The 26,104-nt window shown below is 38.1% G+C and overlaps 1 protein-coding gene across 4 annotated transcripts in view; it reads right to left on the reverse strand.

The window, feature by feature from the left end:
• The window catches only part of KDM1B (lysine demethylase 1B), a 56,810-nt gene that overhangs the window by 29,512 nt on the left and 1,194 nt on the right, over nt 1-26,104 (reverse strand). For 3 of the 4 annotated variants that reach the window (XM_081144428.1, XM_081144429.1, XM_081144431.1), the window contains exons 3-10: nt 20,270-20,369; nt 19,315-19,442; nt 18,098-18,187; nt 17,421-17,532; nt 14,967-15,083; nt 5,321-5,359; nt 1,911-2,115; nt 108-292 (exon numbers count right to left, since the gene is read on the reverse strand). In XM_081144428.1, the coding sequence (XP_081000554.1) occupies nt 108-292; nt 1,911-2,115; nt 5,321-5,359; nt 14,967-15,083; nt 17,421-17,532; nt 18,098-18,187; nt 19,315-19,442; nt 20,270-20,356 (963 nt within the window). In that variant the 5' untranslated portion in view covers nt 20,357-20,369. Of the gene's footprint in view, nt 1-107; nt 293-1,910; nt 2,116-5,320; nt 5,360-14,966; nt 15,084-17,420; nt 17,533-18,097; nt 18,188-19,314; nt 19,443-20,269; nt 20,370-26,104 lie in introns of those variants that run through there. The other variant, XM_081144430.1, reaches the window with a different exon arrangement.

Genomic DNA, 26,104 nt, shown 5'->3' on the forward strand with positions numbered 1-26,104 from the left:
AGGTGGAGAAACCCTTGTCGAAAGGTTCCGTCCACAGGTAAAGCAGCTCCTCTCCTTCAAGGGAAGTCTCTGTCCACGTGCTGAAAGCTAATATGCCCCCCACTTACTTTGCAGTTAGTGTACCACAGGGCCAGGATGAGGTTCCTCAATGCCAGGTACATGGTGGGGTCTCGGGAGTACTCTGGGAACTCGTAGAGCTCGTCCAGCTCCATCACGTCTGGCCTCACGCACAGGGCTTTGCCGCACTCGTTGGGCTGGTAGAAGGGCTGGAAGTACCGGTTCATGCCTGGAACTGACAGAAACACAAACAGGCAAATCCTCCAAGCTGTCGCTTCCAAATACGGGTGAATTAAAGGGCAAAATCAAACCAACGAGGATGGCCAAGACGAGCTCCAGTCTGTCCTAAAGCATTTCTGCTTCCTCCCTCCAGTTAGATAACATTATGTGCGAATTAGACACTTATTTTTCCCATTCTTCACAAATTTAATTTCCGTGGTATGGACAAGTTTTTAAAAGTTGTAGTTGTGGTAATAAACCAACAGGTACCATAAAATTTACCATCGCAACCATGTTTAAGTGTACAGTTTAGTAGTGTTAATTATATTTATATTGTTGTACAACAGATCTCCAGAACTTTTTCAACTTGCAAGGCTCAAACTCTGTACCTACTGAAACCAACTCCCCATGGAAATACATCTTGAAAATAACTTTTATTGGAATTTTTCTGATTATAAAATGAATAGGTTCACAGAAATAAATAGCAATTACTAACTCCTGATAATCCTTGAGTGGGGGGGTCTATAGACTACAAGTGCTGTTTCTATGAATAAAGAATTTTAATATTATAGGAATTTGCTTTTACAAAGCCAGAAAAATGCTACTTTCTAATATTTTCTAACCTTTTTTTTTTTTTTTATGACATCAAGAACATTTTTCCATGTCATTAAATAGGACTTCAATGGACATACCATATTTTCTTATCATTTAATCATCCCACTAATGCTGGGCACTTAAACTTCACCCAGTTATTCACTATTATAAGCAACGCCACACAAATGAATCTTTGGACATAAATCTTTGGACTTACTTTATAATTTACTTTGAAAATTTAGGATAAATTCACAGGGTCAAAGGGCATTGACTTTAAGGTTTTTTATTCACACTGCCAAATTGTCCTTCATAAATGTACAAACCCACTAATTTGAGTGCCTGTTTCATTCCACTTAAACTAACGCTGGGAATGTTCACTTCTGCTTTGATTTCAACCACAGCTGCATTTTTACAGGACCCAGTGTTATGAGTTAAAAACCTTAAGGTAGGGCCACAATGTCAAAATCTATTTGCATCATCAAAAATGAAGTTTCTAATTGAAAAATAAAATTAAAGTAAGAAAAAAAAAGTTTGTTAGTGTTTAGGCAGAAGATCTAGAGTTCTTGTTTGTACACAAAGAATTCTGGTGTGGGATTTTAAAGACATGATCAAAAGCATGCCCACCCTGACCTGAAGTATTCAATTTTTTCAAGAATGGATCCTTTTGCTGAGATTCTCAACAGCATCATTCGAAATAGAAAGACTCAGAGTAAAAAGAAGGGCTGCTCATGTAAATCAAATGTTTCTTCCAGTATGAGTTTGCATTGTCATCAACTTATCCAGCTTTCAAATAAATGCTCATTAAACTCTATAGACACGATTCTTGGACAAGGGTTAGAGGCTTTCCAATTACGGAGGGAAAAGTTAACTGCACAATATACACAAATGATATGACATCCAAAGTATAATCAAGCCTGTGATATAATGAAGTGCTTTATACCACACTTGGAAAACATGAAGTCTTTTCCATTCTGCTCACCCACACATTCCCAGGGACCAAGGGGGAGGGGGAAGCAGGGAGTGCCAGGACCAGCTCTCACCCAGCACAGTGGGGACCGCCTTGGGGTGCTCCAGCTTCCCGGGGCTGGCTTCGCTGGCTGCGCGGTTTGTGCTGGTGCAGGAGGGGCTCATGCCAACGCAGTCGGGGTAGTAGGCAGAGAGCAGGGGTGCTGCCACGCTGTCTTTCAGCAAAGGAGGTAGAATGAGCATGGAGTACCACCAATGGTTGGAAACTTCCGACACTCTCTGAAATGGGCAGAGCAAGACCAAGAGGGACAATGGCAGACAGGAAATGTACGTGCAGATTCAGCCAAGGACAGATGATTGTCTTCACAGTATTCTTTCTTAACCCTTCCTCTATGCCTTCTCCCACTCAGCAATCCTACACCAGAGTTCAGACACTCAGATTTAAAAACAAAAGTGACCGGAGATACCTGGAGAGCATGTTTCCAAGACAGAGTTGTTTCAGATACACAGCAACAGCCTCCTCCTCTCTCCCTGCCCCCTCCTCGGGAAACCCACCAACTCCAGGTCAGTCTTAAAGCTGCATCCATCGACTATACTGCAAGCCTAGGTTTAAGTGTGACATGACAACTTCCTTTCTACCAGTTATCATTTATAATCCATCCCCTCTTTTTACTTAGGATCCAAAGATAATTGAAATTGAAAAACTGGGCAGAAAAAAGTAATTCTCCTAAGTTGTAGCCAAGCGTTACTGCTTTTTGCCAGAGGCTACTAAAATATTTTCAGAGGGAAAAGTACAACCACCAAAATAGATGCTAAATGTAGAACTGAACAAGAAAAAGCTATTTTTGGTCTTAAAATATGTGGTACATTCCAGAGTTGATTTAACATATGGAATCACTGGATCAAAGCATACCCACAATGACTAACCCTTGCAATAAAAAGAAAATGTGGTTGGCTTCGAAAGCAACACTCCACAAACCCTATGTTAGACAGCCTTTTCTAAAAGTGATCCTGAATGCATGCTCCAAGAATTCAAAGAATCAGATACAGGAGAAACCTTGAGCTCAGGGCCCCTCTGATGTTAGTTCTCTAGGCTCCCAGCAAATGCCACTTGCCATCAAGCGGGTCCGTGAGCTCAAGGTCTACAGGGTTAATCCAGTTTGGAGATGCATTTTGTTTGCCCTTCAAATTTCACAGAGTCCAAATCTGGGACTAGCAATTTTCAGTTTACTACAAGCCCCAATGCTCCCTATAAATCACTCCCCACTGCTTCACACATTCATTTTGAGTGCCTTGCCCCAAAAGTATTTCAGTGTGCAATTTTTGTTCTCCAGGCTAGTTTTAGGTTTGGCTACCCTTGACCAGTTGTGCTATACCAAAAAGAAGGGAAGCTTCAGTCCCTTCCCCAACACACCAGGGCTGCCTCTATGGGCCCCCTTCCGAGTAGAGCCCCAAGGAGAAAGTAAACTGAGGGTTCACATCCTGACACTCCAAACAAACCACAGAGAGGGCAGAATGTGGGTGCCTTAAAAAACATAAATCCAAGCTCTTCCATTCTCTCCTACTTCCTGGGTCTTGCAGCTGTGATGATAAATTAAATCAGGACTCAAGAGAGAGCCCCTGCCATCATATTACCCCCCCCCCCAGTCTTTCCTCCCTGTAGAAGTCCACCTGAGGGTGCTCTAACCCGCCTCTGCACTGGAACACTAGAAACTCAAACAGGGAGTAATAAACTAGCATTTGATTTTGCTATTCCAAGTGTGTTCTCTCAACACACTCACCATTCCTGGACACCTGGCTATAATTTTGCCCACATGCCATCAAAAACTCCACTGTCACCATGAATACACACACTGATGAAGAAATTGTACTTGATATAGTCAGTCTATTAATTTAATGAAATATCCATTATACTGGGTTAAATAGTATTCCCCCCAAACCTCAGAATATGACTTTTTTCAGAAACACGGTCTTTGTAGACTTTGTCATACTGGAGTAGAATGAGCCTTAAATTCCCTATGACAAGCATCCTTATAAGAGGAGAAGAGACAGAGAGACAGGAGACACACAGGGAGAGGGTCAAATGATGACAGAGGCAGAAATTGGAGTGATGCATCTATAAGCCAAGGAATGTCAAGAATTGCTGGCAACACCAGAAGCTGGAAGAAGCCGGGAGGACCCTCCCCTAGAGCCTTCAGAGGGAGCACAGCCCTGCTAACACCTTGATTTCAGACATTCAGCCTCTGGAGTTATAAGACAATAAACTTCTGTTGTTTTAAGCCACCCAGTTTGTGGTAATTTGTTACAGCAGCCCTAGGAAACTAATGTGGGTACTCAAAATTTAAAAAGTGCTTTAAAAGTGACCCTAGAATCCATAGAAACAGAAAAAGGGTAAGTAGGTGATATGGCTAGAAGCCTGCTCCTGACCCCTCCTTATTGAAACACAAAAGTAAGTGGCAGATGAACACCCAGAGACTCTCCCAAAGTTTGAAAAGTTCATATATCCCAAGAATATAGCCTCTGTCCTACAGCTCAAATTCTTTTGCATGCAAAATACTCTAATGTTAGGGGAAAGTTTCATAAGGTATTGTAACGGTGTTTACTTTTTCCTTTCTTTCTAATCTCATCCTGTCTACCCTAATCCAGATATTATTTGGGCCACTAGTTTACCATGGAAATGTTTTAGGGTACAACTAATTATTAAAAATGTGTGTATGTATGTGTCTCACACCCCCCTCTATATAACAGAATGGTTTTAAAATGTATTTTCTAGATGTTAATTCTCCCTTTGCCTAAACATCAACCAATCCCTGAGATTCAGAAATTTAGAAAAACTGCAAATTAACAATCCTGAATCACAGAAATGCAGAAAAACTCAGAATCTCAGAATTTTAGAAACTCAAGAGTTTTAGAAAGTCATTTTCTGGAACAGCCACTGGATCTGATTATGTGACCCATGGACTCTGTAGCTCGGGTAGCAAACAAAGCTTCATAAGACAAATGACATGTGCGAGGCTTCGCCAGCTGGAGATGCTGCTTTCCCTTCCATGGCAGGGACAGGACAAAGCAGTTACAGCAAGGTTAGAATACACAGGAACACTCTCACAGCTGAATCTGGGCCAAGACCATCAAACTCTGGGCCTCTTGTTCCTTTCTTGGAAGGATTCAAGCGGAGATAAGGTCATAGAGTCACCCATAAAAAACAAGTATAACAAGCCTGATCCTTACAGCAAAGCAAGGTAGCTATTTCTTCCTTTTTATTTCCTTTTAATGTAAAGCAATATAACTTTATCTTAATATGGGGAGGATCACCTATAATACCACTATTGCTAGCATTTTCATCGTATCATTATTATGTTAGATTTAAAAGGCTCAGATCAGCAACCAGGGAGAGAAACTTGCAAAACTGTCACTGTCATTTACATATAGCACGTATCATCGCAGGTGCAACAAACTCCAGTCTGGAACATGCAGAAATACTCACCAGGTCTTCTGGGAGGGAACAATGATCTGGGATCTCGGGCTGCAAAGGAAAATCAAGTGTTACTTAGCTTCACTTATAAAATAGTCTTCAGTATCAATTTACCTTCAAGATATCGCTTTTCACGTATAAGACTGGCAAAGAAAAACAGTGCGATAAAACCCTGTGTGAGTGAAGGTACAGGGAGGATAGCTGCTCTCACAGGGACGTCCCAGGTAGAAAGCTAAAGGAATAATGACTCTGCCTGGCCGGACGTGGCTCAGAGGTTGAAGACAGACCTCGGATCCAGGAGATCGAGATTCGATTCCTGGTCAGGGCACATCCCCGGGTTGCCGGCTTGGTCCCCAGCTGGGGGTGTGCAGGAGGCAGCCAATGAATGATGACTCTCATCACTGATGTTTCTCTCTCTCTCCCCTTCTCCTTCCTCTCTCTGAAATCAATAAAAACATATTTTTTTAATAAAAAATAAAGGAATAACAACTCTGGAAAGCAACTGTACAAAACTTTTAAGTGAACCGTAATTTGTCATTACCTTGTATAACTGAAGATGTACATACTACACGCCCAGCAATCTAACCTTTGTTGTATTTTCTAGACAGGCCCTCGGGCATGTGCACCAACAGAAGTAGAAAAATGTTCAAAAGAGGGTTGTTTGTAATAGAAAAAGGCTAAACATAACACAGAAGTCCATCAAGAGCAGAGTGGATAAATAAATTGTATCCTAGTCAAACAATAGCCACTTCATAGCAATGAAAATGAACAAACAATAACCACACACTACAATGCAGATGCACCTCACAAAGACAACAGTGAGAGAAGCAGCCAGACCCCAAAGAAAACATACTGTATGATTCCATTCACATAAAGTTCAAAAGCAAGCAGGACATCTGTAGTTTTGTAAGTCCGAATAGTAAGTGGGGAGCAAGGGATGGAGGCTGTGAATGAAAGGGGGTGCTGGGGGGTTCTGAGGGGCTGGTAAGTGTTCCATTTCTTTACTGGAAGCTGACTAAATAGGGACTTCCTGAAAATGTATTAAGCTATATGCATTCTGATTTGTGCATTTCCTGTTTGTATATTTCAATTAAAAAGTTACCTAAATAAACTGAAGATTGGCATACTATAGAGCCCAGCAAATCTGGCCCTCAGAATATGCTCCTGAGAAACTCTTACACGTGTGTATTAGGAGAGGCGTGCACAAATGCTCACAGGAGCACTCTGTGTAATAGCCCAAAGTAGAAACAACCATCATGCCCATGAACAGGACAACAGATACATCGTGGTACATTCACACAATGCAATACCACCCAGCAGGGGAAATTACTGGCTCAGAACTCTAGGCATCAACATCGATGCATGTGAAAAACCTCCTGTTGAGTGAAAAGAGCAAGCTGCAGAATATGAACAATATGATACAATTTATAACCAGAACAAAAATAGGCAAAACTTTATGTGTTGTTTAGGGTCTCTAAGTATGTATTAACTCTGTAAGAAAAAGCAGAGGAATAATAAATATAAAATTCGGAATACTGTTTGTCCTTGCAGGGGAGGAGGAGGAAGGGAAGTACTGAGGGGCATGCAGGGAGTGAGAGGCCTTGGTAAAGCCGTTTCTAAAACTGGATACGCGTGGGTTTGCATGAATTCTTTATTCCTTACACACAAATTATAAACCTTCTTTCGTGTCTAAGAATTGTTTCATATAAAAACAATGGTATGTTCTCTTTGACAAAGAAATTTTATGTCTATGATTTGATCCTACAAATATACTGAAAAATGGCAAAGATATAGTTATTCACTACAGCACTGTCCCTAATGAAAAATGTTTAAAAGTCACGTAAAGCTCTCAGTCATGCTCAATTCATCATGATACATCCACTCAGTAGATTATTATACAGTTGTAAAGAGAAAGAGGTCTTCAGGTCCTGAGATGAAAGCATCTATAAAATGTATTAAATGACAAAACAAGCTCCAAAACAGTGTGGGTAATTTGCCACCACTCTTTTCAATGTTGTTTTACTAATAAACCTTTCCAGACTTTGTCCTTGACAGAATACCAAGCTGAAAACCAAAGGGACTGTGGATCAATAAACACCATTTAAATAAATATTTCAAAACTTCAGGCTACAGACAGTAACAGACTGGAGCAGTGGCGTCTCAAGGGAGGATTCGGGGGCAGGGGGAGGGGGAAGAAGTTTAAAACATATGATACACTATTAGAAGGTGGAATTTAAGAAGACCTTGAAGCCTTCAACTTTAAGACGGTTGGAAGGAGAGAAAGGCAATTAAGTTTTCAAAAGCTTAAGAAATCTGACACTTCTCAGTCCTCCTGGAAAAAAGTTCTTGATGTTAAAATACATTCAACCACGTGATGAATCAAAATAAAGAACTTGGGGTAGAAGGAACTGTGGTAAGAGAAATTGGGGGGAGTATTAAGCCCATGTAAATATAGGAGCAAGAGTAAGCAATGGAGGGACAATGGTTATAGAAAATAAATGCTACATTTACTCCAAGAGAGTGCACTAAACTAAAAAACAAAACACTAACAAAAATTGGGGGAGAGGAAAAGGGGAGATGGGCTAAAGTGTGACATAATTTACTTTTCCACATTCATAGCAGGGTGTCAATTACTATCTAAAACTGAAACACGCAATTAAAAAAAAGTGATTCCAACCTCGTACCATTCTCATGATGTATTTTCATAATCTTTTAGGGAGTTTTTAGAAACTACCATTTCTGGAGATGAAGAAATAATTATCCTATGTTCAACAATTTCTTATTTTACTTTGGCTTCTTTTTCTGATTTTAAATTGTGATGTACTGATAAAACCAACATGTATAGTACTATTTCTTAATATGAAGTTATTTATCAGCCAGCCCTTTTCCTTGAAATACATGCAGAAATACTCTTGAATAAATCTCATTTAATGATGGTTGTTATTTCATGATGATGACTGTATGAAGTTTTTTATCATCTTTGTTCTTGCCTATATTATTTGGATTTTTCCATAATGAACATATATCATTTGTCTAAAAACAAACTCATTCTAAAGAAAACCTTATACTTTTCAAAAACTACTTAAACTGAAAAAATTGAAAAGAACAAATTACCACCCAAATAAAAATAAAATAAACAAAAAAAGGCACATGAATAATTTGAACAGTTAGTAGAGATGAAGTCAAAGTTGTACATGCCATTGTGGGCAGGTAGGAGACAGGAGGGGTTATGTATAATTCCAAATGATAGTTAAACTAAAGCTAGTCAAAGCACCATACGAAATTTTAATATAAACTTTTAATGTAAAATCAGACCTAGTATTTAGTAACATACATTAGTAAGCAAATCATCCAAAATATTTTTTAATGGTTTAGAACAATTGTTTAGAAACTTCGCAGAAATAGGTTGAATGAAAATGGCCCAAAGGCTAATATCTATTAAAATAGTTTGCTATTTTTTACTGCTCTTGGCTGAACTCTCCTTTAAATATTATAATGAAATGCCACTGAGTCTACTTTTGACTTAAAAAGTAATCTGGGGCACAGGAGCTAGTTCAATTCAGTGCAGCCATGACACTGTTTCGGATAGCTTCCCCTCTGCCACACAAGCTCATGTACCTTCATTCCTCAAACCCCAATTCCCATCAGTGCAGTCAGCCTGGAAAATGAATTACCCGCCCTCTCAGTGTCAGCCTTTCCCATTGTTTTCTCTTCTATCCCTCAGAGAGGCCTTCTACTCTGAAGACTGAGTTCAAGAATCAATTAAGAGCTAAACTGAAAGGTTTTAAAATAAGACTCGTTAATTCTAGGACCCTGGTCCCAGGCTTAAATCTGTGCTTTCTACCCTTCACTCCCAAATTACCAACATCAAAAATAAAAACAAGGATATCACCAGAGAGCTCACTGACATTAAAAAGAGAATAAGGGGACAGTGCAAACAACTTTAACAAATTTGACAGGTTGATGAAATTGGTAAATTTCTGGAAAAACAAAAAACACGCTCTAAAACTGGTAGAATAAAACCATATAAATTGCCATGTATCTGTTAAAGAACCTGAATTTGTAATTTTAAGACTTCTCACAAAGAAAACTGGCCCAAATGACTTCACTAGTGAATTATACCAAATGCTAAAGAAGAAATAACATCAACATGACCCAAACAAAACAGAGAAGGATATGCTTTTGAATTCATTCTATGGAGCCAACATAACCCAGACAGCAGTACCCCCGGAGATTACACGGAAAGAAAATGACAGAGTATCCATCATGAACACAGATGCAAAAATCCTTAACAAAATATTAACCTGAATCCAACAATTCATTAAAAGAATAATACATTAGGAACAAATCAGCCCCGCTGGGCATGGCTCAATGGCTGAGCATCGGCCTAGGATCCAGGAGATTGCGGTTTGATTCCCAGTCAGGGCACATGCCCGGATTTCGGGCTCAATTCCCAGCAGGGGCCGTGTAAGACGTAGCTGATCAATGCCTCTCTCATCGTTGATGTTTCTATCCCTCTCTCTCTCCCTCTCCCTTCCTCTCTCTGAAATCAATACAGATACTTATTTTTTTAAAAAAAGATCAAATCAGATTTTTTTCAAGGAATGCACAGTAGTTTCAACATTTCAGTCAGTGAAATTCAATTCACCACATTCAAAGATTAAAGGAGAAAAACCACCTAATCTTCATAAAAGATGTATTGAAAGTATCTGACAAAATCCAACATCCATTCATAATAAAAAGTTCTCAGCAAGCTAGGAATACAAAGGAACTCCTTCAATATGATAAAAGGCATTTGCGAAAAGCTACAGCCAGCATTATACATAATGATAAAATACTGAATATATTCCTCCTATGTCAGGAACAAGGCAAGGATGTCTGCTCTCCAACTTCTATTCAACACGGCACTGGTGGTCCTGACCAATGTAAAAAGGCAAGAGAAAGAAAGAGCAAAAAGCCTGAGTTTTTTTAAAGAGCAAAACAGTCTTTATTCACAGTTGTTACAACTATAGAAAACCCGGAGGAATCTACAAATCTATGAAATTTAATAAGTTTAATAATTTAACAAAGCCTCTGGGTATAATATCAACATGTAAAAAAACTGTATTTCTGTATCATTGCAACTAACAACTTGAAAATGAAGTTAAAAATAAATTCTACTTACAATCACAGAAAAAAAACACCCCAAAATATCTAGAAATCTATTTAACAAAAGACATCCTCAGTGAAAATTAGAAAGCATTGTTGGGAAAAATTAAAGACCCTGAAAAGATGGAGAGAAATCCCATGCTCATGGGTCAGAAAAGGGGTTGGAAACGTTTTCTATAAAGGACCAGATAGTAAATATTAGGATGATACGGTCTCTGTCACAACCACTCTGCCACTATAGGATGAAAGCAATCATAGACAATACATAATGAGTGAGCATGGCTGTGTTCCTATAAAACTATTTTAAAAAATAGGTGGGGGGCCCAGCTGGGCGTGGCTCAGCGGTTGAGCATCAGCCTAGGATCCAGGACATTGCTGTTTGATTCCCGGTCAGGGCACATGCCCAGGTTGTGGGCTCCATCCCCAGTTGGGGGGGTGCAGGAGGCAGCCAATCAATGACTCTCTCATCATTGATGTTTCTTTCTCTCTCTCTCTCTCTCTCTCTCTCCCCCTCTCTCTGAAATCAACAAAGACATATTTAAAAAAATAAAATAAAAAAATAGGCAGGGGACAAGACTTGACTCATAGTTTGCTGACCCATGGATTAAAATACAGAAAAATGTAAGGATATCAATTCTTCTTAAAATTATCTATAGATTCAATGCATTACAAAAAAATCCCAGAGGCTTTTTTGGAGATATTGACAAGCTGATAATAAAACTTATATGGTAACATAAAGGACCTAAATAATAGCCAAAATAATCTTGAAAAACAAAAACATACAGAAATTTGCACTACCTGATTTTAAGACTCATTACAAAGACTTAATAATCAAGCCAGCAGAGTATCAGGATAAGAACAAGCAAAGAGATCAATGGAAGAGAGTCCAGAAATAGACCAACATGTATGGCCAGCTGATTTTTGATAAAGAAGTCAAGATAACTCAACGGGGGAAAAACAGTCTTTTTAACAAATGGTACTGGACAACTAAATATTTATATAAAAAAAAATGAATCTTGGCCTATACCTCACATCAAAACCAAGAATTAACATGAGATAGATTAGTGACCTTAATGTAAAAGCTAAAAGTATAAAGCTCCTCGAAGAAAACATATGAGCCTATCTATGTAAATTGAGAAGTAGTCAATAATTTCTCAGAAAAGATACAAAAAGTTCTAAGCATTGAAAAAATGAATAAACTAGGTTTCAAAATTAAAAACTGCTCATCAAAAGACATTTAGAAAATGAAAGGGCCCTGGTCGGTGTGGCTCAGTGGTTAGAGCACCGGCCCTTACATCAAAAGATTGCCTGTTGGATTCTCAGTGAAGAGCCAAGTACATGGGTTGCAGGTTAGGTCTCTGACCCTGGTGGGAGCGTGTGCAGGAGGCAACCAATCGTTGTCTCTCTCATATTGATGTTTCTCTCTCTCTCCCTCTCCCTCCACCTTCTACTCTCTCAAAAAATCAATGGAAAAAATATCCTCAGGTTAAGATTAACAGAAAAGAAGGAAGGAAGGAAGGAAGGGAGAGAGGGAGGGAGGGAGGGAGGGAGGGAAAGGGTAAGACAAAGATCAGGAAAAATATTCAAGATCATATCTCATGTCCAGATTACACAGGAACTCCTACAAGACAAACTGAATTTTTAAAAAAGATTTGGATAGATATTTCTCCAAAGACAAGGTATGAATGGCCAATCAGCATATGAAATGATACTCAACATCACTACTCATCAGGGAAATGAAAATTAAAACCATAGTGACATACCAGTACATGCCCACTAGAATAGCTAAAATTTAAAGAAAGAGTACCATCGCCAAATGTTGCAATATGCTACAGTTGTGGAAAGCTATTTGGCAGTTTCTGAAATATAAATTTACCATCTGACTCAGCAATTCCCTTCCTATGTATTTACCCTTAAGAAATGAAACCACAGGTCCACAAAAACACTTGCATAGAATGTTCACTACAGTTTTATTCATAATAATAATAAAAAATTCAAAATATCACAAATGCCCTTCAAAAGGAAAATGGTTAGACAAATTGTGGTATATCCATATAATGGAATACTACTCAGCAATAAAAAGGAAAAATTGCCCTGGCTTGTGTGGCTCAGTAGTAGAGTGTTGGCCTACACACCATTAAAGTGGCAACCAATCAATGTGTCTCTCTCACATCGTTATCTCCCTTTCTCTCTCCCCGCCCCTTCTACTCTCTCTAAAAATCAGTGGAAAAAATATCCTTGAGTGAGGATTACCCCCTCCCCCCAAAAAAGGGGAAAAACTACTGAACCATGCAACAACATGAATGAATCTCAAAAACAATTATATCAGTAAAAGAAACCAAACACAAAATAGTATATATTGGCTGATTCCACTTTTATGAAATTCAAGAGCAGGCAAAACTCTGTTCATAAAAGTGGTTGCCTCTAGTGGTAGGGAAGGAAATAATTAGAATATTTAGGGTAGTAGAAATGTATATCTTATTTGGGTATTGGTTACACAATGTATACATTTTCCAAAACTCAATAAATTGCATTTAAAATCTATGTATATATTACACCTCAATAAAAAAAAAAAGATGCAAGTTTATATCTATTAAAAATACTACCACTCATTGCAGATAAGGTTTTGATAAAATGACCTCTCTGTACTATTAAGTCTTTAAATCTTGGACTAGTTTAGGTATTTGTATCAAGAGCCTTAAAAGATGTGTCAATCAGAAATGTATTCAAATGCATTAAAAAAGTTCTAGTACAGTGATTTTCAACCTTTTTCATCTCAGAGCACATATAATCTAATTACTAAAATTCTGCAGCACACCAAAAAATATATTTTTGCCAATCTGAAAAAAAATTTGGTATAATTTTTATTCATTCACTCCAGATGGCTATTGTTGTGTTGGCTGTTGTCATTTTTTTTTTGACAATCTAAGGGAAAAGAGGTCATTGCCCCTGACTAAGTAGTCAGGTATTGCATGTTTTAAAATTTCTTGCAGCACACTGGTTAAAAATTGCTGTTCTAGTAGGATAAATTGTTAACAGTGGTTACCTATTAGGGTGGAAAGGAGGAAATGGTTACGGAGGACTATAATTTTTTATTTGTATATTTTATGTGGGTATATATTTATACATACATACATATATTCAATTTACTTTTTTTAAACCCCAAGATTATATTCATGTAATACTTAACATAAAATTTAAAACAACAAAAAATATAATTTCTAAATGTCCATACCCTCCATTTCTCACCATTTCACTAAGCAAAATCTTCCAAATGTTTACAATAATTATGAGTTGCTTTAATAATATTTATATCTTAAATCCCAGGTTTTAAAAAACTTGCTTATAAACTTCATAAACTTTTTGTTCATTCTTTTATGGGAAATATTTGAACTAAGAAAATATTTTGCCAGTGATGACTGTATATCTTTGTGAATATACCACAAACCATGGAACTGTATACTTTGAAATTCTAAATTTAATAACATGGGTATTACATCTCAGTTTTTTTAAAAGTATTTTACTCTGGAGATTAAGATGATTCCTAACATGTTTTAATGTACTGAAGGAACCGGGGACATTTGTGTAGATTAATGCTTTAACACATTAAAGCAATTACATATTTTAAACACTAAGTAACTAATATCAAAAAAGGCACATCATACCAACAGTGGCAGATTCCTAATTGCCCAAACATATCCAGTCATCCCTTTTTCTTTAGTAAAAGGATACTGGTTTTGTTTGGTATTACAATATGCTCAATTATAAAATATTTTCTTCCTTTGTCTATACTGTTGGTCAGAGTAGCTGCATGATCTTGTTTTAGCCAATGAGATATAAATAGAAATCTACTGTTGGAACTTCCAGGAAAGTTCCTGTTTTCCCAGTAAAAGAGGGAGAGACTCAGCTGGCACATTCCTCTTGCCCTTCGACTCCCATTTTTACTGCTCAGAATTTGCATGGGGTGGCTGATGGTGTAGGAACCATCTTGCAGCAGAACTAGAAACTACAAGGAGGCTTCCTTGGGCAACAACACCAACCCTGGGCAGCCTATTTCCAAACTGCTCATAATGAGAAAAATAAAATCAGGAAAATCCTCCAGCCCAGCCGGGCATGGCTCAGCGGTTGAGCATGGACCTAAGACCCAGGAGATTGGGGTTTGATTCCTGGTCAGAGCACATGCCCAGGTTGTGGGCTCGACCCCCAGTCTGGGGCATGCAGGAGGTAGCTGACCAATGACAACTCTCTCATCACTGATGTTTCAGCTCTCTCTTTCCCTCTCCCTCCCTTTCACTGAAATCAATAGATACATTAAAAAAAAGTTTTAACAACAAAAAAAATCCTCCGTTGATTAATCCACTGTAGTTGGGGTTCTGTTATATGTATGTGGACCAATATAATCCTGATACAGTGATCAATACAATAAATGAGAAATACATACCATTACTGTTCACTGATAACTAAATTAACCTAGCAAATAATTCAAAAAGAAAACTAACAGAGATCATACCTTAGCAGCAGTGTTTGGTTTCATACCACAGTGGTAAGTCTTTGCTATCTGTGGAGTAAGCTGGATTTCCTTGGTGAGTTGCCTCCATTTTCTACACTCAGGTTTTGTACACTGAACCTAAATGGAAAATAACATATCAAGGTCAATCAGTTGGCTAATCTTGAGCCTGGATTTCTCTCCTCCACCACTCACTTTGCCATCTTTGCCACATGATTTGACCAACCCTTCAGCACTTCTAAGTACTTTTTCTCTCCCTTGCAATGACCACCACCCGTATAATCCGCTTGTACCTCACTAAGGTAATTTCTAATTCAATACGAGCTCAGGCACCAATAAAGTGCAAACAGGATCTGACAACCACTGTTGTCAGAAAGGTTTTCCAGCTCTAACTTAAGAAAATAATCAGAGTTAATTTAGTTACAGTTAGTCATAAACTATGCACTAATTGCAATGTAGTATCCTGGATAGGATCCTGGAACAGGAAAAAGACACTAATGAAAAACTGATGAAATCCAAAAAAAGTTTGTAATAGTACTAGTTTGTAAAAGTTTGTAATTGATACAGTAATTAGTACTGTATCAATGTTAATTTCTTAGTTTGACAATCACAGTGTGTTAGATGATAACATTAGGAGAAACTGGGTGAAATATATATGAGACTCTATTATTCTTGCAACTCTTCTGTAAATTTAAAATTATTCCAAAATAAAGTTTATTTTTTAAAAAAGAGTGCAGATATCCATATGCAAAAGAATGAAGTTGGAGCCCTACTTCACACATATCCAAAAATTAACTCAAAGTAGATCAAACACTGTAATGTAAGAGCTAAAATGATAGAACTCTTAGAGGAAAAAACAGAGGAAGTCAATCTTCATGACCTCAGACTTGGAAATGGATTCTTAGATATTACACTAAAAGCACATGCAACAAAAGAAACAATAGACAAATTGCACTTCAAAATTAAAAGCTTATGTGCATGAATGGACACTATCAAGAAAGTGAAAAGACAACCTACAGAAGAAAATATGTGCAAATCTAATATCTGATAAAGGTTTGGTATCCAGAATAAAGAACTCTTACAACTCAACAACAAAAGACAAACAACTCAATTTAAACTGGGCAAAGATTTGAACAGGTATATCTCCAAAGAAGATATACAAATGGCCAACAAGCACATGAAAAGACACATTAGTCATTAGGGAAATGCAAATCAAAACCACAATGAGACACCACTTCACACCCACTAGGATACTTAGAACAAAAAAAAAGGGGGGGGGGTTGTGCGTGAATTGGTGAGGATGTGGAGAAATTTAAACCCTTATACATTGAAGGCAGGAATGACAGATGTTGCAGCAGTTGGTAAGGAAAATAGTCTGGTAGTCCCTCAGAAAGTTAAACACAGAATGTGACCCAACAGTTTTATTCCTAGATACGTATTAAAAATAGGTGTTCAAATAAATATTTGTACACAAACGTTCATAGCAGCACTTTTTGCGATAACTGAAAGGTGGAAGCGACCCAACTGTCCATGAACAGATGAATGGATAAATTACTGGCAAATCCATACAATGGAACATTATTCACCCATAAAAAGGGACAAAGAACTAATATATGCTATGACATGGATAAATCTCAAAAACATTATGCTAAGTGAAAGAAGCCAGACATGAAAAGTCACATGCTACATGATTCCTTTATATAAAACATCAAAAATAGGTAAACCCATAAAGACAGAAATCAAATGAATGGTTGCCAGGGAGTAGGGGGAGGGAAAAATGAGAGGTGACTGCTTAATGGGCACAGGTTTACTTTGTGAATGATGACAATGCTTTGAAATTAGACAGAGGTGGTGGCTGCACAACACTGTCAATGTACTAAATGCCACCGAATGGTATACTTTAAAATAGTTAATTTTACATTATGTGAGTTTCACTTCAATTAAAAAAAATTTTTAAGTGTGCAAGAGAAGCTCGAATCTAACTATGATATTAAAAAATTTAGCAAATAATTTATTAAATGATGGGATATTTATCTCATAGATGCAACACTACAATTTATTTTCAAAGAATGGCTAAATGGAAAAATAATATAAAGCTGAATTAATAAAAAAGCTAAAAGTTAACAAAAATTATATTCAAAGTATAATATTAAACCTTATTAGGATTTGTATATAAAGCATGAAGTTGTGTTTAAAGATATACTTAAATAATTAACAGAAGAAAAGATGAGAGAGATATGTAAGCTTAGCAATGGTTATCAGCTGGTGGTAAGTCTTTAGTTTCTTCTTTTTACTATATGGACGTTTCCTACAAAAATTAAAAAATGTGACTTGCTTTAACAGACATAGAGCAATAAATGTAATAAAAAAAAATTCCTAAAAATCAGTATTTTCATCCATTCTTCTTGCTTTAGGTGCAAAAGTGCCTTGCAGAACAATAAAGTGTTATCCTTTTACCCAGTAAGGGAGTTGCTGGTCTGCCATGAAAGCTTTGGGACTAGGTTCAGTTTTTCCATTGCTAGTCCATATTTTTTTCCATGTAGTATATTTGTCATATCCATCTTTATGGCTGAAAAATAATAAAAATAAATATATCAAGCTGTAAGTTAATTGGGTTTCCAAAACAGGAGGTAGGTTAAAAAGTCTTATGTAAAGGACTTAACAAGCCATATTCTAAAAAGGGGTAAGTTATATGGTACCCATAAAACAGGCTGTCAGGAACAGTACATTCCTATCAGTTTTAATAGCTAAAACTATTAGGAAGCAGCAGCTGCTACCTGTCTGTCCAAGCTCCCTCTAGTAGTCAGCACCTTCCCCCAAATCTTGGCATTTGTCCCCCTACGCACTGTCACAGAATAGTAAAACAGCTCCTCAAGTTTTCAGAATTTGCAGACTAAAGGCAATAACTGTCTCATTGAAGCAGATATTTTTTGAACCTTGAGTGTGCACACATATAAGCACGCACACATGCAAACACAGCATAAAGGTCTGGCACACTGTAGTCGACACAGGCATGGCTACAACAGTGGACTAATTCAATAAGCCTGCGGGCTCAGCCTTAACCATCTGACCCCCTCCACTGCCCCCCCCATGCCCCCTCCACTACAGAAACCTCCAATGATGAGAGAACAGACCTTCTGTAGTAATGGTCAAAGCATTCATTACAGAAATGCTCCCCACAGGAGAGGTGATACCATCGGGAGGTGTAGCCATTCTTGGCACATCTGAAAAATAGCAGAAACATGCCGCTTTGGTAATAAATAACATTTCTTCTCACTTTTTTTCCAGTTTGCCTCCTTTATTTTACCAAAAATAACAACAATAAAGTCTTCCCTCTGTTTCACAAAAATAGATTTCCCCCTTCCCTCCCCAACCCACTTCACTTAAAAAAAAAGAGATGTATCAAGCACCTCCTATGAGCCCATGTTGCATTCTATCCACTTAGAATCCAGGAGCTAACAACAGAGGAAGTGGAATGGATGATTTATAGGTGATAACACATGTGAGGAAACAGGGACTTAGACCAGAGGACTTGAGGCTTAAGAGTTTTTTATCAAGTCTCCCTGGAGCTAGAATAGGGTTTTATGACATGAAACAAGGTACGTCACTGAGCTTGCTGCAAGCTGCACATGGGTGAAAGAGAGAAGTGTGGTCTCTAGTGAGAACATCTGACCCAATACTGAACGGTGGATGAATCTGTCCAGCTGGAATCAAAACCTTGTGCAAGTAATCTGGCAAATATAACCAGTCAAACAGCCAATAATGTAGTAAAAAAAATGAAATCTAATGCCACGGTGAATACTACCACCACCACTCATCGTGATTAAAAAAATGGGATTTGTGTTCCAGGTTTTACTGAATCTTAAGCCTTCATTGAAGATTTTTCTCTGGAAGTAAAAGGTCATGCTTGTGTCATCCCAATAAAAATGGCAAGTTTAGTTAGCCTCATAGTCTCAAGGTGACCTGTTTATGTCTATTGGAAGAGGTATGTTATACGAGTGAGAATAGCAGCCTAGGGAAAGTAAACACCTGCCGGTCTACAGGGACCTCCATGGTTCTCTCTGCTGTGTGCCCATCCCTGACCCTATCCCACCCTCAACTCGTCAAAGAAGTACAGCTACAGCCGGTGGACACTGACCGGCCACTGTGCAGAGCTGATATGGCTACGTCTAACAGGAGGAGTGTATAGGAGGGCGTGGTATGCACAGAGCCTATGGGCAATGTCTCTATTATTAGATGACTTACGGTATCTATAACTATCTTTAGTAAACCTATCTTTGAGGATGATGTTCTAACAAAGAATGCTCTCACAGGCAGGCATGTGAGGCCAAGACATGTCATCTAAACAGACCTTTCAGAAGTGCTTGCAAAGCACACAGGACACGTTGCTGTACAGCCTGCCTTTTCACATTTCCTGTACTTCTTCTCTGACCCACCATCTTCATCCTCATCAGTCATCTCCGTTGCTTTCTTCTTTGCCTAAGAAAGACCCAGCTGAGGTTAAGATTTCGCTGGAATGGCCAAGGGTGGATGTGGTGGAAGGTTTACTACTACAGTGACCTCCATGTAAGGAGTTCTAAACATGAAGACCAATAACGTCCTGGCAGTAGGTTAGGGGCTAACAATATAGCGATTTCCTTGAGACTATCTTGTGCAAATAATTCACTAACTTGCCTGAAATATAGAACCAGCACTTTAACAACAGGTCTCTAAGTAGAGAACTAAAATGCATACGAGCCTTTTTTGGGAAAAAACTGTATCAATCAAAATAAAAGCTACTCTCAAATTAGGATATTTTTTTCTTAGAGCAGTTATATCACCTTAGTATTGCATATTTAAGAAAACAAACTAGAAAAATTATAGAAAAAGAATTACATCATTCAAGATTTTTCTTTAGGGAAAAAAAAAAAGTACCCTACAAAAGAGATGGCAGCAAGTAAACCATCAACAGCACCCAACCAGCTATAAGCTGACGTCATTCCTATGAATGACAGCAAGCCAAGCGTGATCTGGCCCAAGCTCACATCCTGGAGGCAACCACACAGCTGCAAATCTCTGAACACCCAATGTTGATTCACACCCTATATCGTTATCTTTGCAGTTCCCTCTGCCAGGATGCTTTTTTTTTACATTCTGTCTCTTAATCCCCCTGTACTCTAATTGTTCCAGGGTGAATTTCTCCACTAGACTCCAATTTCCTTGAGGACTAGAATTATATATATATATACATTTCTAATTCGTCAGTCCCAAGCAGAACAATTCTGTGTGCTCCAAACAGGTACACAGAATGAACAAATGAATAATACCTGCCTACCGGAACTCCTCAAAGGAAGGCTATCTGGAGAGTGATCAAAAGATGCTTTTTTCTTTGTTCTCCCCCGGGGGGTTGCCATTGTATCAGATACTCTGCAAAAAAAAAATATATTTTAAGCCATTAAATAACATTTTAGAGCAGAACTGTTATGTAGTGCTAGGTAATAACATATTCTCTGCAGTTAAGACTGCCTGAGTGTGAAGATATTGCTTTCAAGTTACTTAGCATCTCTAAGACCTCAATGTTCTCATAAATAAAATGGGCATAGCAAGAGTCTATTATAGCACTGGTGTGAGTATTAAGTAAAATAACATAAAGGACCAGGCTTGGCCTATTATAAGTATGCATTAAATGTTACCCATTAGTAGGATGTAGATTTAAAAATATAAAATTGAGGATAGGAAATATGGCAGCAGATTGAGTGGAAGCTACACTGACACTCTCCCAGGACCAAACTAGACTTACAACTAAAATATAGAAAAACCATCCTGAATAATCAACTGCAACTGAAGACTAACTGGAGAGCACCCTCACAACCAAGGAGGAAAAGTGGAGACTTCATAGAGACTGGTAGGAAGTGTGGAGGTGCGAGAGGGCTGGCTGGGCTCCCACAGGCAGCAGCTGAAGTTCTGTAGGGATATCTCAGCAGTGGGGGTTTCCGCTGAGAAGTCCAGAGTCTAAACCCCAAGCTAGGCTTCTCAGCCAAGAGCCCCAGAATTGAGAAAGGTGCCCACATAACATCTGGCTGTGAAAAGCAGCAGGGTTTCTGTCTGCCAGGGAGAGATGACTGGTAAGGCAGGCACCCTCTTAAAGGGCTAACCCACAAAATTTCATGTGCAGCGACTCACCATGGGTTCCAGCAGAGGGAGGGCAGAGTGGACTAGAGCTATGTGAGGAGAACCCAGAGGTGCTGGCTTGGGGGATAGAGCTCAGAGGGCAGCCATCTGGATTCCTGGGCTGAGTCATTCTCCTACACTGCAGAGGACATTTCTCAGGCAGACATTAACCTTCCAAGCAGCTTTTGCTTGGGGGGGGGGGGAGGGAGCAACTGTGCCATCCTGTGGTCCATTAAAAGACTGAATGACAATCAGCCGACCCACTTTGTGGAGTTTCTACAGCCTGAGGCTCATTAAGAGACTGAATAACAATTAGCTTCTGGGTATTTTGAGTCTTAGCCTGATTTGCTTCTGGAGCCAGGGCTTGGAAAAGCAGATCTTGGTGCACATCTTGGTCCTGTCCAAACACACCCAGCCCCAGCAGAGGGAATCACAAGCTGTGGAGTGCAAAAAGCTTCAAACAAGGCACTGAAGGCCAGTTCACAAATAGCATCTGACACTGGCCTGCACCAGAGACCATCCAAAACACTGGGAGTCCTAGCAGATCTACCTAATACATAGAAACAAATCCAAACAGGCAGCTAAAATGGAGCCAAAAAAATAAGCCCCAAATGAAAGAACAAGAGAATTCTCCAGAAGAAGAGCTAAATGAAATGGACATTAAGCAATCTATCAGATATAGAGTTCAGAATACCGATCATAAGGATGCTCAAAAGCATAAGCAAAAAGATATAGAAACTATGAATGAAATTAAGAATGACACAGTAGGAATAAAAAAAAAATTGGAAGGAATAAACAGCAGATTAGGGGAAGCTGAGGACTGGTTCAGTGAATTAGAAGACAGGGTAGAAAAAAAATCACTCAATCACAGAATCAAAAAACAGGACAGTTTAAGGGAGCTGTGGGACAACGTGAAATGTAAAGATATTCCCATTAGAGGAGTGCCAGAAGAGGTCGAAAGTAAGCAAGGGTTAGAGAACCTGTTTGAAGAAATAATGGCAGAAAACTTCCCTAACCTGGTCAAGAAAAGAGTCACACAAGTTCAGCAGGCACAGAGAGTCCCAAGCAAGAGCCCAAAGAGGCCTAAACCCAGACACATCATAATTAAAATGCCAAAAATTCAAGACACAGAGAATAATAAAGGCAACAAAAGAAAAGTAATCTGTTACCTACAAAGGAGCTCCCACGAGGCTGTCAGCTGATTTCTCATCAGAAGCTCTACAGGCCAGAAGGGAATGGCAAGAAGTATTCAAGGTAATGAAAAGCAAGGATCTGAAACCAAGACTACTCTATCCAGCAAGGCTATCATTCAAAATAGATGGTGAAATAAAGAGCTTTCCAGACAAAAAAAGGCTAAAGGAGTTTATCGCCACCAAACCAGCATTGCAGGAAATGTTAAAGGGAGTGCTGTAATAAGAAGCTGAAATAGAGAGAAAGAGAAACATAGGCAAAAAGAAATAAAATGACAATAGATAAGTACCTATCAATAATAACCTTAAATATAAATGGATTAAATGTCCCAATCAAAAGATATAGGGTAGCTGAATGGATAAGAAAACAAGACCCAAATACATGCTGTCTACTAGAGACCCACCTCAGAACAAAAGACACAAGGGCTGGGGAAAAAAAAATCTTCTGGAGGGCTTTAAAAGAGAGATCAACAGCAATAAAGTCATAGTAGGGAACTTTTACACCTCACTGACTTCACTGGATAGATCTTCCAGATAAAAAATCAATAAGGAAACAGTGACTCTAAACGACATACTAGATCAGATGGATTTAACTGACATTTATAGAACATTCCACTCCGAAGCTGCAGAATATGCATTCTCAAGTGCACATGGGACCCTCTCAAAGACAGACCACAAGTTAGGACAAAAAACAGGTCTCTACCAGCTCAAGAAGACTGAAATTATACCAAGCATCTTCTTGGACATTTACACTATGGAATACTATGCAGCTTTAAAAAAAGAAGGTATCCCTTACCCTAAGCATGGTGGGACCTGGAGAGTATTATGCTAAGTGAAATAAGCCAGTCAGAGAAAGACAAGTATCACATGATCTTACTCATAGGTGGAATCTATTGAACAAAATAAACCGATAAACAAAATAGATCCAGAGACATAGAAGCATGGAACAGATTAACAAATCTCAGAGGGAAGACAGGGTGGGTGGGGAGAGATTAACCTAAGAATTTACATGCATATCAGCATAGCCCATGGACACAGAAAATAGTGTGGTGAAGGCCTGGGGGAGGGGTGCAGGGGGGAGGGGATCAATGGGGGAGGGGGGAAGGGGACATTTGTAATACTCTCAACAATAAAGATAAGTTAAAAATAAAATAAATAAAATTAAAATATAAAATTGAAAAAAACAACGCAGAAGTGACCAGCACACAAATTACACTGTTTGTAACATTCAATGAGTAAAAAGACCTAGTTTTTGTCTGTTTCTCTCCAGTTTACTACGTCTTCTTAGCAGTTCCTGAATTTTGATCTTTTATTATACTTTAAAAAAATCTCATTCATTCCTTTTCAGTAAAACGCAACAAATAAACCTCAGGCACACTATCTAATCACCACCAAATACAGGAATATGGGTTAGTTACTATATCTTTTTCTTTTTTAATGCTTACTTATTTATTGATTTGAGAAAGAAAAAGGGAGGGGGGGAGGAGGGAGATGGGGAGAGGGAGGGAGAGAAAGAAAGAGAGAAACATTGATTTGTTGTTCCACTTATTTGCCCATTCCTTGGCTGTTTCTTGTATGTGCCCAGACCAGGTATCAAACCCACAACCTTGGCCTATCAGGACAATTACACTCCAACCAACTGAGCTACCTGGCCAGGGCAGTTACTGTATCTTCTATTGGAAAAATCTTGTAAGTTCTCAAACTAGTCTAACAACATCATGGTTAAACAAATATTAAGAACCAAAAGTCTAGAAGAAAAATAATGCATAGATAGTAACCATGAGAGACTGAATTATCAAATTAGTATTTTCCAATTAAGTTAGATAAGGAATAAAAAATGCTTAGAAGTACTCAATAATATGTAGGTTCTACAATTATCACACATCTCCTTCTCCGATCCACTGTATTTACTACACACACATACACTCACACAAAATAGCATGCCAAATAAATAGGACATACCTATAGATAAGGAATTTGAAAATGGAAAAGCATTAACAGAAAATACAAATTTCACATATAGGAACACCTCGGAGATATTGTGGGTTTGGTTCCAGACCACCGTAATGAAGTGAGTTATAAAGCGAGTCGTAATTTTTTTCAGGCGGGGGTCTTGATTTCAATCAGCAAAAAAATTGCAATACCTGTGAAGTGCAGTAAAGCGAGGTATGCCTGTATATAACCTTAATCTTGAAGAAAAGCTCTGAGGGGCTTGTAATCCTATTGTTTCCTATCTGCGAGTTCTACTAACGCTCCTAAGAGCATTTAAAATAGATTATTAACATCATGTGTGAAAACTTCCCGTTTTCTAGCTACATCAACTTCGAGAAATCTTGACACCAACGCTATGGATGATTTTCCTTTAACTCTTCACTTTCTCAAAACCATTATGTTAGTTGTGAACACATAAACTCTATACATATTCTGAAATACATTACAGTTCTTTGAGTACTAAATAAGTTGTCATTTAGTTCTAAGGCACTCTGGATACAGGTGGATAAAACACTAATAATGTTAAAAGTACTACTGCCTACCTATAATTGTTAAACTCAAAGAAGGCTTTCTGAATCACATTTATATTTTCAAAGGGTTGTCCAATCTAACAAAACTCTTTATATAAGACATATTCACAAAATGAACTACAAATAAGGCATATGTAAATACATATTTGTAAATGTATAGTATACATAAAAGTACTGCCGCAAAAATATGTGACTCTAACGTGAGGTTTAGGAACATAAATATAACCAGCCTAGGTTCATGTAACATTTGACCCTAGGATGCAAGCATTGTCAAAAAAATAGCATAATTTCCAGAAATTTCACTGAACATTTAAGTCCAACTGTATACTAGAAAATACGTATTTAATTGCAGTAAAGAATGATGTAAATCAAGAAATGGTTAAGAGGAAATGAATACATTAGCTATAAAAGCCATTATTAAATCTGTGTTTTCTGGGGGAAAAAGGATTTTAGATTTTTTAGGGTAGTACACTTTCACCTTTAATTATACAATTAACAGTTATGTACTCTCATCCTTTTTTGACATTGCTGTAATTTCTGTATTTTCACTGTTGCTGGTTCTTGGGGCTTAAAAGGGAGGAAAGATTTTTAAGTTGGAAACACTAGAATTTGTGTGCTTTTAAATATAATTTGAGCCCTGGTCAGGTGGCTCAGTTGGTTAGAGCATCATCCCATGCACGAAAAGGCTGTGGGTTTGATTCCCAGTCAGGGTACATACCTAGGTTTCGGGTTTGATCCCCACTTCGGGCCCTGCAGAGGGAAGACAACCGATAAATGTTTCTCTCTCACATCAATGTTTCTCTCTCTCTCCCCACCTTCCTCTCCCTTTAAAATCAATAAAAACATATCTTTGGGTGAGGATTAAAGAAATAATAAATAAATAACTATAATCTCAGAAATAGTGATCAAAAATGTGATTAAAACAAATTAGTAAACTGAAAGTGCTTTCCCACCTGGTTCTTCAAATTAATACACAGACCTAATTTTAAATATAATCAATTTGTTTCATGTTCAATATAATTTTATAAGCATATATCTCCCTAATTTTAGATTCATAACTTTGGTTTCTTTTAACGTGACCAAAAAAAGTGGGGTTTGAGGGGGGTGTAAATACATAAGTGCATATATCAATTCGTAGATTTCCAGAATTTTTTCTAAAGACTTTTTAAAAACACACACATTATTCATACAAATATGAATCAACATGACTCCAGGTGGGAATAAAAATGTACAGTGGCATCAGCATTTCTAAAAATAAGACAAACTAATGGCCTGAATG

This window comes from Miniopterus schreibersii, assembly GCF_964146895.1.
Source record: "Miniopterus schreibersii genome assembly, chromosome: 8".
Classification (NCBI taxonomy): domain Eukaryota; kingdom Metazoa; phylum Chordata; class Mammalia; order Chiroptera; family Miniopteridae; genus Miniopterus; species Miniopterus schreibersii.